An 18,451-nucleotide genomic window follows, 5' to 3' on the forward strand; every position below is an offset into this window, starting at 1 on the left:
GAAGTGGAGGTCGTCATCGTGACGTCAAACATTGGTTTGTGGACTGCTGTTTTGGAGCCTTGAGTTCGGCAATTTGGCCATCGCCATGTTGGCTTTTTGCCAACAGTGAACGGAAGTTACCATATTTGGACTGCGGAGCCCTAAAGCATACCCTGCTTTATGGTCTGTTTGAATCTAAATGGACCATCATTTACTAAATGAACATCATGCTTGAAGAAGACTTGAAACTAGAGATTGAGACCATAAACTCATGTTTACAATGTTTACTGAGGTAATAAATCAAGAGAGAAGTAGAGTCATTTTCTCATAGACTTCTATACAACCAGAGGAGTCGCCCCCTGATGGCCATTAGAGAGAATGCAGGTTGAAGACACTTCCACATTGGCTTTACGCATCAGAACTGGAGGACGAATGAGGAATCAATCAGCAGATTAAATGTCTTAATTAATCAACTTCAATCCAGTGTTTAAAAAGACAAGTGAAGAAAAAAAAAAAAAAAAAAAAAAAAAAAAAAATCTAAGATTAAGTAATAACATTGCTGCTGTGATAGAAGCTGAATTTGATTAACAGTCAAGACATTCAAAATCTCAGCATGACTTAAGAAACATAGAATTGATTTAGAAAGACAGTTTACATGGGGGGGGGGGGTAGAGGGTGAAACGTCACGTCTCGAGAGGACGGAAGGCCGACAGAGGACAAGTGAGGAAGAGGTGTAGAGGACAGAGGGGGAGAGGGAGGGCTGGTTTTCTATAAGCAGAAGCTAAAGAGGTCAGACTGCTAGTTTCTGGGTCAGAGAGCATTACACAAGCGGCCGCCCTGAGCCGTCGTCCTCGGCCCCGTGGCGACGCAGCAATGTGGACAGCCTTCTACCAACTGTGACCACACATTAGGCCATACAGCCACTGCTCAGGGCGTCAACACATAAAGTTGCCCTTTATTCTAATCCACAGCATAAAAAGGGACACGCACACAGAAATACATCTAAGAAGCCAGCAGCCAGCAGCTGTGTGTGTGTGTGTGTGTGTGTGTGTGTGTGTGTGTGTGCACGCGCTGACTGGCACGAATGTTAACCTCAACTCTCATCAGTAATGGTCCACAGCCACAGGCATAAACACTGGGAGGTAACACACAGGACATGGTATGGAACACATACGACACATGAGGGATTTTCAAGTCGGAGTTGTCGGCGGGGCATTAACGCATGAAGTGCTTTATTTCCATGTCACATTCCTAAGGTTGGTTAGCCTGCGACTAGTCTGAGAACTTAAATTTAGCCCCATCTCGCTGAAGCTCAGTGAAAAATTACATGTCGATAGTTCATGCCAAATCCTCCCCAGTGAACACGAAGCAAACTGCTGATGACGATTTAAAGGGATATTACGCAGATTAAGTATTGCCATAAAGTAGGACAGCTTTTGAGAGACAGATTCAGAAAACAAACGGTCAAAATAATAGCTGAGAGAGGTTGAGAGGTCATGAACCAGCAAGTTCTCAAAATGATCCTTTGCTAAGCCCTACCCCCCCCCCCAGACCATAGAGCCCACACTGTCACTAACGGCACTCTCTGGAGGATATACCCAGGGTGTGAAACTGATTCATCAGTGAAATCCAGTTAAAAAGATAAAGATAGAAGCTAAAGCTACAGATCACAGAGTAAAAGTGAACCACCACATCATCCGACGATCGAGACAGAAGAAAATGAGATTAAAGAACACTGTCCCTGTAAAGTCGAAGGTTTGTTCAGTTACAATCAGTAAAAAGCAAAAGCAACATTCAGTATAACTTCAGTAGCTAGCATAGCATAAGAGTGCTAACCCTTAGCGAAGGGTCATTCATGTAACCCGATATTGTTTTGTCAGATCGCCGCTGACTGCTTTCCTCCAGGCTTCCCCGTTACTGGGTTGTAAGGGTTTTAATTCGTAGCACTTTTACAACGTTTAGCTCATTTTGACTTGAAGTTAAGCATCAACGGTTTTACAAAAAAATTCCAGCTCAAGGTCCACTTTTTCCCGGTTTCACACCATCACCACCAGCTTTGCCGAGCTGTCTTGGAAAAGTTCTCTTTGAATTGGAATCATTTTATTATGCCTAGTATGTTGTGGTCTAGAGTGGCTTATTTGAACTGAAATGACATGTTGGTAAAACAAACTCCAGCAGAGAGGACGCCATTCTTTCCTTTTATACATTCAAGTACTTTTCACCGCTGATTTAATGCGATTAATCCAAAAGCTACATTTTAAAATGACCTTTGACGTTGTAATTTGCCTTTTGACTACTCCTGAATGGCCTCCATTCATTTGCCATCACTGTTTGGCTAAATGTGATGGATGTTTGAGCAGCAGCTACTACAGAACTAAACATGCCACTTTCACCTCATCCATAAAACTGCACTCTGGGTAAAGAGCCAAAATATTACTGGTGGAAAAAAATATGAATAATCTTTCAAGGACAAATAATGGACCCAACTGAACTGAAAGCAGCCATTAGACAAAAGGAACAAGAGAGAGCAAGAGAAAGAGGGAAATATCTTTCCAATTATCAGCTCCGGAGCATGTTCTTAAGAGCGAGCTGAAAGGACAGGTTATTAAGCTTTAATGCATCACAGCATAGGAACCATTCAAGGCCTTCTCCCCCATTAAACCAACCACCAATCTCGCAGTGTGTGTGTGTGTGTGTGTGTGTGTGTGTGTGTGTGTGCGCGGCTAAGCACCTCGCACTAAACACTTAAACACTGGTAATGAGAGTGTGAGTGCTGGCTAGTCCGTTTACACAATTGCAGATTCAGCCAACAAGGGCATTTTCATTCCCCTCTTTAGATGGGATTAGTGCACATACAGAAAACAGGAGTCACATTTTCCGAATAAAACCACTCAACAGGAGAGAAAAGGCTGCTGGAACCGTGCCCAAAGAGTGTATACAGTATGTATGAAAGCATTTCATGAATCCTTGAGCAAAAAGAGAAAAAAATAAAGATTCAATCATATTTGTACTGGATGTAACATTTTCTTTTTCATGAAGAGAGGCGAGGTAGAACTGGAGGAGATGCATATACAATGCGGTGCAACAATTCCTGGTGGAATATGGGCCTTATTTCTGACGTCCAGTGCTTGCCCTTTTCTTCTCAAAGCAAACAATGTGATGAAATTTCTGCGAATGATATGCCCTGGGTGTGTGTGCATTAGTGTGCCGTGTGGGTTGATTCTACAAACAAAGCCAGAATTGGTTCTCCTTATTGAAATCTGCCAAATAATATCTGAGGGTATCCATCTGTTCAAGAAGCTCTCCGTCGCCCTCACTTAATGAAAAGGAACACCAACGGGACAGAAGTGAACACGGGAGCCAATCCGGGGGAAAAGAAAAAGGAGGGAACGATGAACCTGAGAGGATGCAGAACCTAAAACGATTTGGCCCGTGTGTGTGTGTGCGCTTGCAGGGACGTTTGCGCAGCCAGGCGCCACCATACAAACACATTAGCGGGACAAAACACCGTCTGACATCCAGTCCAAGTCCCGAGGATCAATGAAGAAGTGTTGGCTGTGGTGCTTCTGCTCAGTCAGCCACCAACTTTCCTTCTGTCCGTTTCCTGCACCCAGTGATCGTCGCCATGTGTGCACACTGTGGCCCCGCGTTTGATGAGGATGATTTTCCCGTAGATGGGATGATTAATGCGCCCGCTCCAAGATGCTGAGTGAGATTGATGCCACCCGCTCTCCCCTCCGCGCCTAATCTTTCATCCTTACAGTAAATATGGCAATGTCCGCATGCGGGCGAAAAAACAGCCTTATTACAAACAGCTTGCGAGCCCTCATCCCTTTTAATGATTACATCCAAAGGAACCCTCGCAGTCAAATGGCTGTTTCCCTTAATGAAATTAGCCGATCGCACTATCTGCCTCCTCTGCGAGCGAGGAGTTTCCACGGGGGTCACTCGGCTAAGTAACCCTCATTAAGCAACTTTAATGTAAATGAGATGCAAATCTGGCTAAAACGGAACACTGGTTAATTTGGCCTCCTGACATTGCAAACAGTCACGGGGGGGGATCCAATGCAAATTACATGCAAATGACAACCGACGGTCTTGGTCTCTATTGGCTGCTGGGCAGGAGCCGACGGGTTCGGGTCCGGTCTTTCTCTATGCAAATATTTGGCGTAGCCGAGTGGAACTAAAAGTAAGTAAATACCCACTGGAGAGGAAAGGAGGAGGTTCACGACAGGTCAGAAGGCTGTCATCACAACAGCTGAAGCATTATACACCCACGAAAAGAGAGGAAAAATACAGACCTCAGACCAGAGAACAAGAGGGGAGCAGACGTTGCATTCCGACCACCAAAGCCAGGGCCCAGCTGTGTGTGTGTGTGTGTGTGTGTGTGTGTGTGTGTGTGTGTGTGTGTGTGTGTGTGTGTGAGAGAGAGAGAGAGAGAGTGAGATCCAGCCAACTCCTACATCATCCGGAGCCATGCCTCATATATTCACTTCTGACATCGAGGCCCCGGGTAGCCCAAATATAAATATGGCGATCCGGTCGGAGTCGTATTAACACCTGACAGAGGGTGCATCCAAGGCCAAAGCCTCCTGTGAAGAGGTCAAACCGTTGCTCACACAAGCCCCTGAAGACCACGCGACAGAGGAAAATCACTTCACACTCTAAAGCCCGGTGTGTACGACACACCCACACTATGGATTGCTGCGGACAGGAGCGGTTAATTGATTCCTCTCTCAACCATCCACACGGGTGGACGCTTCACTTTCAGAGGAGCTTCTGCTTTTCTTCTTTTAAATCCCGCACTTTTCCTCGTACTTGGAGTTCGACACCCACTCAAGTTTTACTGGTCAACATTTAATTTGAGTGATTCCCACGGTAGTTTCTGCCCACATTTCAACAGCACGTGTGTCAGGTCTTCTTCTGTGTGAATTCGGAGGACACGACCAGGTCTTTCACTCATCCGAAGCTTGGTCGATTGTATCGGTGCGGCTATGGGAGGGGACTTCAAGTGACATTACAGTTAATCCAACGTTAACTCCTTTGAGGAGGCGGCGAGGTCTCAGCCTTCAATCCTCCGAAGGCCACGGAGCTGCAGAATGATGTCACATGGAAGTTACCTGAGATAAATTGTGCTGTGCAGTGTTGATGTTGTGTGTACTAAAAAGGAACAATCCACAAACACCGAGTCCTCAATTATCTCCAGCGTGCCAGATGGCGAGAATGATAAATTACTGTGACAGGAAGAAAGAAAAATGTGAAACATTCTTTTTATAGTTCTTTCTGAACAGAGTATTTTGCATTTGTCGACTGGTTACTCGTTTATTGAACCCTCCTGTTGGAGAATGAACTGCTCCACAGGAGAGAAATGGTTTGCAGAGAGTTATGAGACTGAATGGACTTATTGTTCTTCATTAAAAGGTGTACAATCCTAAGAACAAAACACCAAGGCCGGTGTAAACAACCTGATGCAGAGGACAAAGAACAGAGAGAAGCTTGAGCCATTGTGACCGACTATTACAAAAGTGGTTATTAGCTCACCAGCTGCAGGAGTTCACCAGTAGTTAATACATCCCCGAGCCTTTATCTCCGTCTGTTTGGTAAGGATGCTACTTTGTGGTGAGGCTGGTCCTTTTTTTAAGAGCACAACATTTGGCGGTAAAGAGAGGCGGGAAAATGAGGTGCGAGAGCAAAGACGGTGCCGTGCAACAATGGACGCCACGCGGCACGATGGAGGGGTGCGGCTCTGATGTCATCTGAAATCCACACGTACATGTAGGCATTAAATCCTCCAATTTAGAGACACCCGACCGCACGCCAGAGACGAGTATAGACTGCTAATGTGTGCCTGACAAAAAAATATGTTTATGTTTTAGAGAATGTAATGAATATTCTCCTCATTAATGACACATTATTTCACCCACCCCACAACCCATCTGCTAGTAATCAGAAGAGGTTATTTGTATGGCCAGTTAACCTGCTGAGACACGTCTTTCATACAGAATAAGAGAGCAAGGTGTGGAGGACAAGGTAATGTCAGATTTTTAGGGTTTTTTTTTGTGTAGATGGCAGCATTGCTCAATCTTTTCTCTGGAGAAAGGCCAAGAACTGCAGATGCAACTGACTGATGATGGACCGGCAGCAGAGTCACACAACCAGGAAGTCAGCGTCGCATTGGATGACCTCGACAAAAAGCAAACGGGGGTTTTTCATTCAATTTCTGCAGAAAATAAACTCTGTGCAATAACACAAGATAATCTTCACGAATGAACACAGTTTTTATGATATTCTAAGTGTGAATACAATCACCAAAAGGTAGAAAGCTAATGTTTTACACCACGGTCACATGACGTCAATGTCACCACCACAAAGCTAAAGGCGGAGCAGTGATGGTGCCGTGTAGTCTCATGTAGCCACTTGTTAGCAACCGCATACAGACACTCAGAAGCGCATACATTCTGGAGTATTTGGCGACGTATCTTTTGTTATAGAACGAACCTCCTAAGCTTGCGTTAAACACAGACCTTGTTTTAGGCAACTAACTAAAAACATCGACTTCCAGACGAGGGAAGCATAAGTAGAAAAATGCCAACTCATGTCCACGTTTCAGGACGCATTCCTGCAGCGCTCTATTGGAAGCATAATAAAGTGACTGCACGTACTAAAAAAAAAAAAAAGTCTGGAACTGAATGTAAGTGAGGAAGCTGCTCTTCTTCATCCCAGCTCATCGGTGCTGTTCACTGGAACATCTGTCTGGACAGAGGTTGGGTCACTAGAAGCCTCTACAGACAGGTCGAGGTGTGTCCGCCGTGGTCCATCTGTTGATCTCCCCCAAAATATCCGGAGGCCCTTTTTTTCCCCCAGCCGGGCTGCACAGCGAACGAGCGCACCCGTCTCTCCGGGTACACTCCGCACGCTGCGAGCTTTGGGTGATGAATCAAAACTGCTCCTGTCCTGCTCTCTCACTACTCATTTCATTCATAAACCCAAAATATCGCTGAAGGCAGCCGATTGGCTGGGAGCGTGCCACGCAAAAAGACGGCGTGCTCTCGGTGGCCAATGAGAGGAGAGTAGTAGGCTCTCTCTCTCTCTCTCCCTCTCTCTCGCTTCCGTGCTCCCTCTTTAACCCTCTTATTTTTGTTCTCTCTCTCCCTCTCTCCCTCTCTCCCTCGGTACATTACAGCAGTCAAAACAACAGCCTGGCTGAAGAGAGCGCAGCATAGAAACAAGTGCTGTATTTTTAGGGAGAGGGGACAGCTGGACTAGACTATCACTACACTTTCGGGGTGGATTGCACTTGCTCCAAGTCACTCCTAAGTTGAGACTTAGTCCCGTCTTGCCCTTAAGACCAGCCATCTGTGTATTTTGTAAACCTGCTACCGTTTGCTCGTAGGCGACAGGGAAAGGCACTCTAAAAATGAAACCTTATTGAGCGATCGATTGGCTGATTGACAGCCGTATTGATTGATCTTTAACCGAGCCCTCCTGAGACGGGAGCGGGCTGACGTCAGGCCTAATTCTCTATTGACCCAATTCAATATTCACTTTGGGTGTTTCTTTTTTTTCGAAGTGCAAATCTTTGTGGCACAGAAAAACAACAGAAACACACATGAATCAATAGGAGCAGTGATCCAGCGACTCTCCGTGAACTCGGAGGGGGAGCGTGCCGCCGTTTGAGGGGAACCGGGTTGAATGGGTTCTTCGTGGGGCTCCGAGGTGCAACACTGCCACCTATGGACGGTATGGACGGCTGCAGGCTCCACCGACGCATTACATCATCATGTTGAGGGCACTGATGTGTTTTTCTAAAAGATGCTGTGGCTCAGACAAAGAGAAGCCGGGATGGAGAGAGTTTTATGCTACACGGGAAAGATTTACAGCGAATAATTAACAGACGTATATGTGGACGAATACAGGAAGAACAGTTTTAAATTACACATCTGACAAATATGCCACATCTACACGAGTTAAACAAATGATTTGATCAATCATCAACTGCCACTAAACGCCATCTGGGCTGACGACTACACTCACAGCCACACTTCTCATCTTTACTACAGAGTCTCATACGTTTAAATCTAACTTCCTCTAATGATGATAGACAAATACTGTGTATTCAGCACATTTTCAAAACTATCCTAGATCCACTAACCCGTCTATCAAAGGCCTAAATGAACAGAATCAGGTCAGCAGAACCAATGATGTCACTCAAACCGTTTCTCCAGTTTTCTAAATATTTTCTGTATTGCTGCTTAAACGACAGTTTCTTAATGCACCTCTAAGATGTTCCCTTCAGTGTGTGGAGCTGATCTTCTGTTTCAACACGTAACTCAGCAGCAGTAATACCTGATAAGGTTCAGACTTCATATAGGACACAAACGGTCACAGGTGTCGGTCCTGCGGCCCCCTAAAGAGCTCAAGAGGAGGACACATGGGCATGAATTTATACATTTAAACATTTCTATCATCATGCTTTAGACACGGGAGCCAAACAGACTACCACTGAGTTTTAAGTAATGTCCACTTGGTGCCAGATGCACAACAGTGAATTCCCAGAAGGAGATGGGCTACATCCCAACTGTGTGACGGCTGCAAGGTTTCTGTGGGAGCACACTGCCTCCTAGTGGCTGCTTATGTGTTGCAACAGAGCAGCTAGACTTCACTGTGGAGGAGAGGAGGTAACGTCTGAGGAACATGTTGATGAAGTGCTCCGACAGCTGTAATATCTAGTCAAGTCAAACGCGTTGGATACGTTTATGTAGCAGCTGTTCAATAACATCTGCATCCATTTGGCAAGGTTGTTCCTACGAAAATAGATAATGGTATCTGATATTTACTTGAGACCATAAATAAAACATGTATAATCTGCGACCAATATTATCAAAATCTAAATTAATGCTGACCCAAGAGCACACTGAATACTAAAAAATAAACGATATCGTGCGATATATTCTTTTTTATTATTTATCGATACATTTGATTGTTCAGTGTAGAAGTAAAAACTATTTCACAAGTAAAGAAACATTTGCTATATTTAGGGGAATCGTGTTTTTTCTTTCCTCGTGATTTAAACAGAACATTTGAGCAAATCTAGATTAAATGTTACCAAACACATTCAAATTATGTTCACATATTACTACGATACAACGCTGGTCTGAAGAGTAGAGTGACGAACACAAAGGGATCTGTGTTTTAAAGAGATGAAGACAAAGATCTAGTATTTCAGTGAAGGTAGCACGCTGTTTAAACGCTACATTATTAACAGAGATAAAATCTAAATTTAAAGCATATCTATGATTGAAGGATTGTCTCTACGCCACTCGGAACGCGGCGACGGCGGCTAGAAGCTAACGATGCTAACAGAACCAACAGTGTTAACACGAAGGGGAATCAGAGCGGGTGTTACGGCGGCTCTATCGGCGCAAACCTGGACTCTTGAAAGCACTCAATCTTCTGCACTCATACTGCACAAGTTTCCAGTTTGATGGCAATCACCTTTTCACATTCCCATGTCTTTAATAACACACTTCTGCCCAAATTGACACTCGGAACCGTGCTCTCCTGGTTCCCGAGTGCCACACTTGAAATGTCTCCGCAATCAAGGACGAGGCTTTCATATGAAAAGGCTCAGAGGTTCTGAATGAAGCGTGTCACTGTAAGTCTGTGGCCTCCATGTTAAACGGGACACTTTCTACCGCTTCATGCAGCCTGATCTTGAGAGCTGCAGGATGTTCCTCTTTAGACCAACAACTATTGTTACAATCTAGACACACCGCTCCTACCGACAGAGGAATTTAAAAACAGTTTAATATCCAACTTCTTTGTGAATCTACAAAGTTGCGCCTGTGGTAAAAGCTACCGGAGAGCCCCGAGGAAGCTGTGCAGCCACGACTGGAGACGACACGTCTTTAATGAATGGATCGACATCAGCCGTGTCCCATCCACATTAAATCTTAGGATGACAATGTTGGTGTCGCGTTGACATTATACAATTCGGTGTAATGTCACAAAGTCAGTTTTTAGTGCTACAGCAATCTCCGACTTCATGTTACTTTACATGAATATGAGTCCAGGGACTCAGATTGTATATTTGCAAAATGGAATAGAAGCAGGACTCCGTATCAGCAGACACCCGGACATACGGTACTTTATTGGCATCAGGGGAATAAAGATTGGATGGTGCATCCCTTGTAGCGGAGTCAAGACGAGACACGTGGGTTCTTTTGTATATTTAATGCTTTTTAATCAACACTTCTTGACACTAAACGGGCGTCTGAATCACCAGGCTTTGTTGTGAAGGCTCCTATGTGATCACAATACAAAACGTTCCCGGGACACGCTCAAGGATAAGTCCTGCATTGAGACCGCCGCGCTCATAAACCCGGAGAAGGACACTTGAGGACGCCCAACAACGCAACAGATTAAAGCTTAAAGCAGATTAAAATAGTGTTTTCTTTATAACGGCATGCGTGTCAGTCCAGGTCCTAAAGACAACGAGGAAGCCGTGAAAAGATCTCAATCCTCCACATACCTGAGCATCAGTACATCCCAGTCACATTGTCCAGGGTAGGGAAATGTAAATGTAAAAACAACAGCACTTTGTTCTTGTATCGTGTCCCCTTGACATCCTGCTTGTGAGAAAGTGGCAACCGCCTACGAAATTATGGAATCCCCAAAAGCAGCTGTTGAGAGGGGGGGCATATCTAGGGGCAAGTGGTCCAGGTCAAAAGAAGAGAAGAGGTCAGTGATGCCCTCGTCCTCAGTCAGGCTCACGAGATACTCCTCCCCACCAACAGAGAGCGCTAGAGGGGGAGTGAGGGTGACAAAGCTCTGCTGATCTCCAGAGGGGGGTTGGAGGGAGGTGTGCATGGGGGAGACGGGGGCGACGGGTGATGTGAGGTGTTGTGTCGGCTCGGACGGCGGGCTGGAGATAATATCGACTCCAGAGGTACGGATCGCGTTGTCTGGAAAGATAATGGGAGTGTGGATAGGGAGACAAAAGATGAGCGGTGGAAGTAAATACAGTGTCTTATAAAAAGCTTCCTGTGTAGGAAAAGGCCCCCACGGGTATCTGCCTCCCGCTCTTGTGGTCGTGGGGTGTTTAAGTGGAAGACTCACCTTTGGAAGACACCTGGACGAAGGAGGAGTAAGGCATGAGGGGGGCGGCGTTGTTCCCGTTGGCCGAGGAGTTTAAGTGGCTTCCGTTGGCTACAGAGCTATCCGTGGCTTCCATCGGCACGGGGTGGTCGGAGCAGAGGAACGCCTCGATGGGCCCCTGGGTGCTGCTGAGGTGGACCTGGAGGCTCTGAGCAGAGCGGGAGGAGACGGATTGCTTTCATTAAAACGCTCTCCGAACACGAGCCGAGAGAAGACGCTCACAGTGATCGGCGTCTTGGGAGGATGTGGCAAGAGCATACTTTCATTCAAGCCGACGCTGCATCAGTAGAAACAAAGCAATTAAGCACGATGTAATGTTTGACCGGGGATGCATGTCAAAGCATCGAGGCCACGTCCACACTATGTTTTAGTTTCTGAAACACGTAGGGTCCACAATAATCTGGCGTTTTAAGAACCCTTAAAAAGGAGATTTAAGTGTGGACAGGCACAAACAGAGAGCTTTGAAAACACTGAGCCAGACGCCCACGCTTGCTTCTTGATTGGGTCTTCTAGTGCGGATTGAGCTCCAGTTTCATTGCAACAAAAAAAACAACAGATGTGATTGAGTGATTATGTTGAAACACGTACCTCTTCTGGGTGCGGCACCTCCAGTTTTGTCTCTGCAGGCGCTTTGATCACAATCACAGTCTGTTCTTTCAGGCTGGGAATCCGTTGGACATCCTCGTAAGTCAAATAGGCAAACGTGATCCTCGGGGTTAAGGGATATAAATCAACCTGGATGGGTTTGTGTACAGGACACACTCAATGACCAAATCCAAAAGTCTCATCATAAGCGACACACTGGCGTTGGGTAGAAGGCACCGATCCCTCCGATGCCTCCTGAATCTAAAGCGCTGTTGCTCTGGATTATCTCTTGGACGCGTCACCAATGACTCTTTTCCCACAATGCTTTGGGGCCACACCCTGAATCTGGGTCACAACAGTACAAAACGAAGCCGGAGTTAGAAATCAAAAAAGGATATCTCAGAGTGTTCTGGTTCTCGCACAGTTGGTGAACTTGCTTCGTGCAGCTTTGGATCAACTCGTCCAGCCTCCTCTCCTCCACGACGAGGGCCTTCAGCTCCTGATCCATGTGCACGTTCACTTCACCGCCCCTGTGCACGTACACGGGATCAAAACCTCAACAAATACCACTAAAGACATCCAACTGTAATGGTCATGACGCATTTAAGAAGATGACAATAACACTAACTGTACGTAGTATAATCTGTCAGTCTTCAAAATATTGAATCATTGTGACAAATCGGTCACATAATGCTTGTATGCATTACAGTACCACGCGTACTTACAACCACTCGACGAAGTTCTTGGACTTCTTCTTGATGAGCTGGATCCCCTCCAGGACGTTGGTGACGTCGTAGACGCGTCTCTTGGGGGCGTTGAGCTCCTGTGCGGCGAGGTTCAAGTCCAGCACCCCATCAGCAGAGCGACTCAGCATCGCCGCAAACCTCTGCGTCAAGAGCCCGAGCGACGTGTCGCAGCGAGACTTCTCGAACAGGGACTTGCGCGCTATGGGATTGGGGGCGGGAGCTAGAAAAGAAAACACAGGTGAAGGGTGAGAACTTGTGATGATTCCTTTTAAGATTCTTTACTTATTCATTTATCTGTTCTGTCATATTAAAGTGTGCTTATTCTTATTATACTTCCTCTAACATTTTCTTCTGTTGCCACCAAGCGAAACAAGAAGTGTGTTGCGCCTCGATTTCAAAGTTTCAATGTCATCAGACACCGTTTGGTCATCATGAATTCCACCATTTTACTTTAAACCGAATACTCGGAGCGAGCGTATGGAGGCTGTTCTATTTAGATCCAGTCTTTGGTGAAAGTGACATTGAGCAGCCAGGAGTTGGTTGGACAGACTTTAGAAAAAGTTAGCCATTTAGCTCGGTCACCATGTTGGAGAGCATGTGTGAGACACCAGCAAGCGTTGCCAAACACAACAGCACTGCAAGTTTCCACCACCAACTAGACTAAGACTGAACAAAACATATGAACTGGTGGTCCTGGTTTGACACAGAAGATATAACTGTAGAAGGCTGGTATCTGCCACCTCTGTTGCCAGTCACTGGAACATTGTGCTACGGTGATTTGTAAGGTTTTTTTTTTTTTTAAATTGCCAAAGTCTCACCCGCTCCTCCTGTGTGGGACTGAGAGGCCATCTGCTTTTTGGAGGTCCAGCCACCATCATGGAGGTCCTGGGGGTCACCGGCTTCCAGCTCCAGCCTTCTCTTTGCCTGAGCAAAATAAAACATTTTGTGTTACAAATATCATGCATTATAAAACTTTTAATTGCCAATTATCTCATTGCATCAAGTGTGTCACAGGGCAGCCATTTTGGGCGATAATGCAATATAAACTTGTCATGAAGCCACTGCATTCACTTGTGACTCAATCTGCATGTAGTTAGAAGCAATGACTGTACCTGTGCATTAAATAGTATGCTCATGTGGAGGGGTTTATTCCCTCGCTAACGAGGATTGTCATTACCTGGGGGTTAGCCTCCCTCACCAGTGTTTTTAGCTAGTTGGAACAACATCTCCCCATCCCCCTCCCACGCTCACCCACGGCCTACCAGTAACGTGAGTTTGCGTCCAGCATTAATGAACACAGAGCGGTTTTTACAGTTAAGCCTGCTTACCACTGTACTCCCACAGAATAATCGGTTGCTAAAGTGCGCTGTCAGCGTGTGCGACACTCGAAGAACAAAAGTGTGCAAAAGTATGCTCCGACAAGGCGCGGTGTGATGCCTCAGCTCCAAAAGGTAAAAAAACGAGCGTAAAGTTACCGGAAATACATTAATGTAGCTTAAACTTCACAGATTTACCTTCAAAATAAAAGTTCAAACTACCACACGACATAGTTATACTTTTTCACATAACTATAAAACGGGAAACTAATGCGGGACATGTATTGTATGAAAAGCAAAGACATCGGCATACATGCAACGTTACAACAGGCTTTCCCTGATAAACTTCCAAGGAACGTTAGCACGGTTGTTTTATTTTGAGGAGCCAAACCGTTTTTTTCCCTAGCATGTCCACTACCCTCCCATTTAGAACTGTATTTTACATTTAAGTAGCTATATAGGTTATATGATCTCTGTTTTAGGTCAGTACGCAGTTTATCCCTCCACATACTTAGAATGACAATTTTTAATTTTCCTTTATTCTGAAGACAGATTCAGCACTTCCGTTAACAACGACAGTGTTCTTCGTGTACTTGACGAATGCTAAGTAAAGTTGTATTTCGAGTTACAAATGGTGCTGATGTCGCAGAGAAAATACACTGTGACCCGGTGTCTAATATGACTAACCACACGAGCAGCTAGAGATATGTTGCAAAGCTTATGACATCATTAGAAATATTTAAATCTACCAAGAGAAAGAAGCTCGGAAAGGTTACACAATAAACACGTCCACACGTGCGGCTACGGCTAACGTTACGCGTTTTTTACGTTACCTTAACGTAAACCGTTAGAACCCAGATGAAAAATGGGTGATGTGTTAACGTTAACATGGACAATGTGGTATGCGACGTTGATTCTACTCAGCAAGCAACTTAGTATTTTAGCATATTAGCATGTGTATGTTAACTTTTCCATCCAATCCAGCTCCACGTAACATTCGGATAATCCGATTTTACGGTACCGGTACCTGAACTCCTCCGTGCTGTAACGTCTGTCCCGGGTCAGAGGAGGATTATGTATATAATATATATATCGCTCCGTATCCATCTCTGTCTTGAGAAAAGTACCTCCACTAATAAATATTATAATCAAGGTGACAGAGAGCCAGCACGAGATATTCTTCGCGCGAAACTGCCGAGTGCCCGCGACCGTTTTCAAACCAAATTTGCATGTCAACCACTATTGGCTGTCACCCTGTCTACGCAGTGACGTATACGTCTGACGCAGCTGTGGTCGACCAATGCCTGCAAAGCTCCGCAACAAAGTGGATTACTGTTCTTTTACAACAGTCAAGTAATAACGTTACTTTATGTGCTGCATTGATGTTTTTAAGATTGAGATAACATTTCATGTTGCATTTAATAAAGTTTTTCCTTGAAATAAAGACAGCCAAGTACAATAAAACTGCAGATATATAAACTTCATATTGTTTAAACACATCTTGGTGAGGGACAAGTACCAAAAATCAAAGATCTTGTTGCAAAAGGTCTGTCACTATAAAATAACTGTGTAATATGCAATAACTGGACCCTAATTACAATTTAGAACAAAGCAGTGAAATCGTGTACAGGTTTAGAAATACTTTATTCAAAAAAACATTAAAAAAGAAAAATATCACTTCCCAAATATACATTTCTAACAGAATTGGCCCTCTTACAAATTACTTGTCAACTAGTAAATCTATTTCACGACAAATAACATGCTTCAAGTGATGCATTTCACAATTTAGAATTAAATCTCATTTGGGAATAAAATTATATTCCAACACATTTCTCCTGATATTTAATACAAACAAATCTTCTCAAAGATCATCTCCACTAGTATTGAGCCTCCAACATACTGAGGGACGACGTTTACGCCTCACTAGTGGGCCAGATAACGAGGACCAGAAAAATGTGGTGTGTACGACACTCAAACTAAATGTATTCAACGTTAATAAACAAACGGTTTCAGTCGTCATCGTCAAACTTGATCTTCTTCCCCTGGAAGGCCAGGATTTGTCCATGCTGCTCCTTCCTTTTCTTACTGGCCTCCCACGATGGATGCAGTGCCTGCTGTGGTTCCTGATGGGTAAAGACACCTCTGCCTCCACCCCTGCCTCGCCCTCGCCCCCTCCCTCTGCCCACAGAGGGAAAGGACTCGGGCTTGCTGTACTTGGACCCTGGATGTCTCTCTGCTCCTCTCTCCTGCCTTTGGAACTTGGGTTGTTTACTGAAATCTCGATCTAGACCACGGCCCCCCTGTGGTTTCCCTTGGCCCCTAAATCTATCCCCGCCTCTCCCTCTGCCCCCGCCCAGCTTAGACGAAGAGAGGGTAGAACAAAAGACAGACTGAAGAGAGGTCCCTTTAGACCTCAGCCTGGACTCAAGCTCATCCAGTTCTCTCTGGACCCGGTCTGAACCGTTCCCTTCACGCCGCTCATCGGCCTTGTCCCCTTCTACACTTTCCTGCTTATTCTTCTTCTTCTTGAATTTGCTCACTTTTCCCACAAAGAAGCCGTCGTCGCTCTCCTCGGACTGGGACGACTGCTTGTGGAAACGTTCCTCTGTGCTGTCATCAAAGTACTCTTTCTCTTCATCATCTGATGCCTCTAGATCACTCTCTTCCTCATCCTCCTTTTTCTGGAGCACTTCTGGTGCAGACTGAGGATCGGGTTTCTTTTCTGCATGTTTAGCTTGAGGTGTATTTTTCACAACGTCCTTTCCTTCACTGCCTTTTACTGATGCTAATATTACATTCTTAGCCTCTGGTATCTCTTTCCTTTGACCATCCGCAGTATCAGCTGAAGGACTTGCTTTCATGGTTTCCTTTTCAGGTTCGGCAACAGTTGCATCTTGAGTGTCTTTAAGGATATCACCTCCTTCCTCTTTGTCTAGGATTTCCTTTTGCTCCACTATAATGTCCTCTTTTTTCTCACTCTTTCGCTCTGCTGACTGTGTAGTCACCTTCCCACCTGTATTTTGCACCTTTTCCTTCCCTCCCTGCTTTCCACCCTTCATCCGCTCCTCTTTGAAGGCTTTCACGGCAGCTTTGATCTCCTCAATCTTCTTGTTGAACTGAGGGTGAGTGGCGATGCGTGCTGTGGCCCGGTCGGACATGGTAGACTTGGGGTCTTTGCACACCTGTTCGAAGTGTAGATCCTTCTGCAAGGCTGTCTTTGTCACCTGGAAACAGGGGGGAGACAATCCAATTAGACACGTGTCAACATTTCCATCAGTAATGGAAGAACAGAAATTATTAAGAAGCCTACCAGGTCTGGTGAGAGGGTCTTCATGGCATGGATCTCCTCCAGCAGTCTGGCAGCTCTCCTCTGATTCTTCTCAATCTCCATCTCTTTGCCCTTCTTCTTCTTCAGCGCAGCGATCTGCCGCGTCAGCCTTCTGATGGCCAAAGCCCTCACCCTCTTCACCTCCTTCCTCATCCTCACCACCTCGTTGTTGAGGTTCAGAACCTCATCCTTCTTTCTCTCTTTGGGTTTTTTTTTGGGCAATGGAATTCTTTTTCTTTTTCTTTTATTTGCGGCCTGTGGGATTGCTTTGACTTCCTGTTCATCCCCACCTTTCTGTTCTTCATCATCTCCCTCCTTCTCTTCTTCCTCATCTGCAGCATCATCTTCTCCTCCTTCTAAATCTTCTGCTTCTTCCTCCTGCCTCTCTTTTTCCTCAGTCGGTGGCATCATTTCCTCTACCATGTCCATGGTGAATAAGATCTGTTGAAACATTAGCCATCTTCAGAATCACTCAGCTTTATTGGCCATGTACAGTACACATACATGGAATTTGGCTCCGGTTTCCACTCCGCTCTCAATGTACAAACACTATTTTACAATAAACAAGAAAAATATATAAAGAATCTTAGATGATAACTTGTCAATGGCAACAACCAAAACGTAAAATGGTGAAATAGGTTATGCCGCATTAAAACTACCCATAATACATTCGCATTAAAACAGACTGTTTTATCGAGGAATTATATTAAATTGTATCATGTGACGTCGCAGCTGAATAAACTTGAGATTTTAAACATCTCTGCTGAGGTAGAAAAGGCTGCCAAACAAACGTGGTTGAGACCAGCGTGGGTAACTTTTACCAAGTAACGTCGTACGTGTATCGGCTTATTTTACACGGCAGCGGCGTTAACTCAACAACCTGCGGCTCCGTAAACTAAAACAAGATCCCCGTAACCCGATATTATTACACTTACCGTTCAGAAGCGACCGTTAAACACTTAAAATTGAGAGAAACGTATCGACTCGCAGGGTAGCAGCCATGTTTTCCGACGCAATCCGACCAACCGACGTCAGGACGTCACACGGAGCGTGTCGTAAAGGGGGAGGGGCCTTCAGCGGGACTGTTTTTATTTATTTATTTATTTCATGTGCATAAAACAACAATAGTGGATACTTGAAGAGGTGGGAACATTGAGGATGAGCGGATGACATGACAAGACCCTCGTAACCAATTATTATTACACTTACCGTTCAGAAGCGACCGTTAAACACGTAAAATTGAGAGAAACGTATCGACTCGCAGGGGGGCAGCCATGTTTTCCGACGCTTTCCGACCGACGACGACGTAATGACGTCAGCCGCCAGCAAGGGGGGGGGGG

At 45.2% G+C, this 18,451-nt stretch overlaps 2 protein-coding genes across 4 annotated transcripts; both read right to left on the minus strand.

Moving 5' to 3' along the window:
- Positions 1–327: 327 nt before the first annotated feature.
- e2f3 (E2F transcription factor 3) lies at positions 328–14,872 on the minus strand. The gene is made up of 7 exons (XM_031853832.1): positions 14,811–14,872; positions 13,286–13,391; positions 12,447–12,687; positions 12,120–12,251; positions 11,725–11,839; positions 11,098–11,284; positions 328–10,943 (listed from the first exon to the last, which is right to left on the minus strand). Exons 2-7 carry the CDS (start codon positions 13,314–13,316, stop codon positions 10,633–10,635), a joined length of 1,017 nt encoding a protein of 338 aa, XP_031709692.1. The 5' UTR covers positions 13,317–13,391; positions 14,811–14,872; the 3' UTR covers positions 328–10,632.
- A 536-nt stretch (positions 14,873–15,408) lies between these two features.
- On the minus strand, positions 15,409–18,405 carry srfbp1 (serum response factor binding protein 1). 3 transcript variants are annotated; one of them, XM_031854178.1, is made up of 3 exons: positions 18,321–18,405; positions 17,094–17,552; positions 15,409–17,007 (listed from the first exon to the last, which is right to left on the minus strand). In XM_031854178.1, the coding sequence occupies exons 2-3, from the start codon at positions 17,538–17,540 to the stop codon at positions 15,793–15,795; spliced, it is 1,662 nt and encodes a 553-aa protein (XP_031710038.1). In that variant the 5' UTR covers positions 17,541–17,552; positions 18,321–18,405; the 3' UTR covers positions 15,409–15,792. The 3 variants fall into 3 exon arrangements, with proteins under 3 accessions (XP_031710038.1, XP_031710037.1, XP_031710036.1); XM_031854177.1 differs by lacking the exon at positions 18,321–18,405 and adding an exon at positions 18,047–18,304; XM_031854176.1 differs by lacking the exon at positions 18,321–18,405 and having other exon boundaries at positions 17,094–18,030.
- Between the last annotated feature and the right edge of the window lie 46 nt (positions 18,406–18,451).

The sequence above is a fragment of the Anarrhichthys ocellatus genome, unplaced genomic scaffold, assembly GCF_004355925.1.
Source record: "Anarrhichthys ocellatus isolate YVR2014 unplaced genomic scaffold, GSC_Weel_1.0 scaffold14, whole genome shotgun sequence".
NCBI classification, from domain to species: domain Eukaryota; kingdom Metazoa; phylum Chordata; class Actinopteri; order Perciformes; family Anarhichadidae; genus Anarrhichthys; species Anarrhichthys ocellatus.

Coding starts and splice junctions, on each gene's coding strand:
- srfbp1 (XM_031854176.1), bottom strand. CDS start 17,564: ATGTTTCAACAGATCTTATTCACCATGGACATGGTAGAGGAAATGATG. Junction 17,008..17,093: donor AGACCCTCTCACCAGACCTG/GTAGGCTTCTTA, acceptor CCCTGTTTCCAG/GTGACAAAGACAGCCTTGCA.
- e2f3 (XM_031853832.1), bottom strand. CDS start 13,316: ATGGCCTCTCAGTCCCACACAGGAGGAGCGG. Junction 12,688..13,285: donor GTCCCACACAGGAGGAGCGG/GTGAGACTTTGG, acceptor TTTCTTTTCTAG/CTCCCGCCCCCAATCCCATA. Junction 11,285..11,724: donor AGGTGCCGCACCCAGAAGAG/GTACGTGTTTCA, acceptor CGCTCTGCTCAG/AGCCTCCAGGTCCACCTCAG.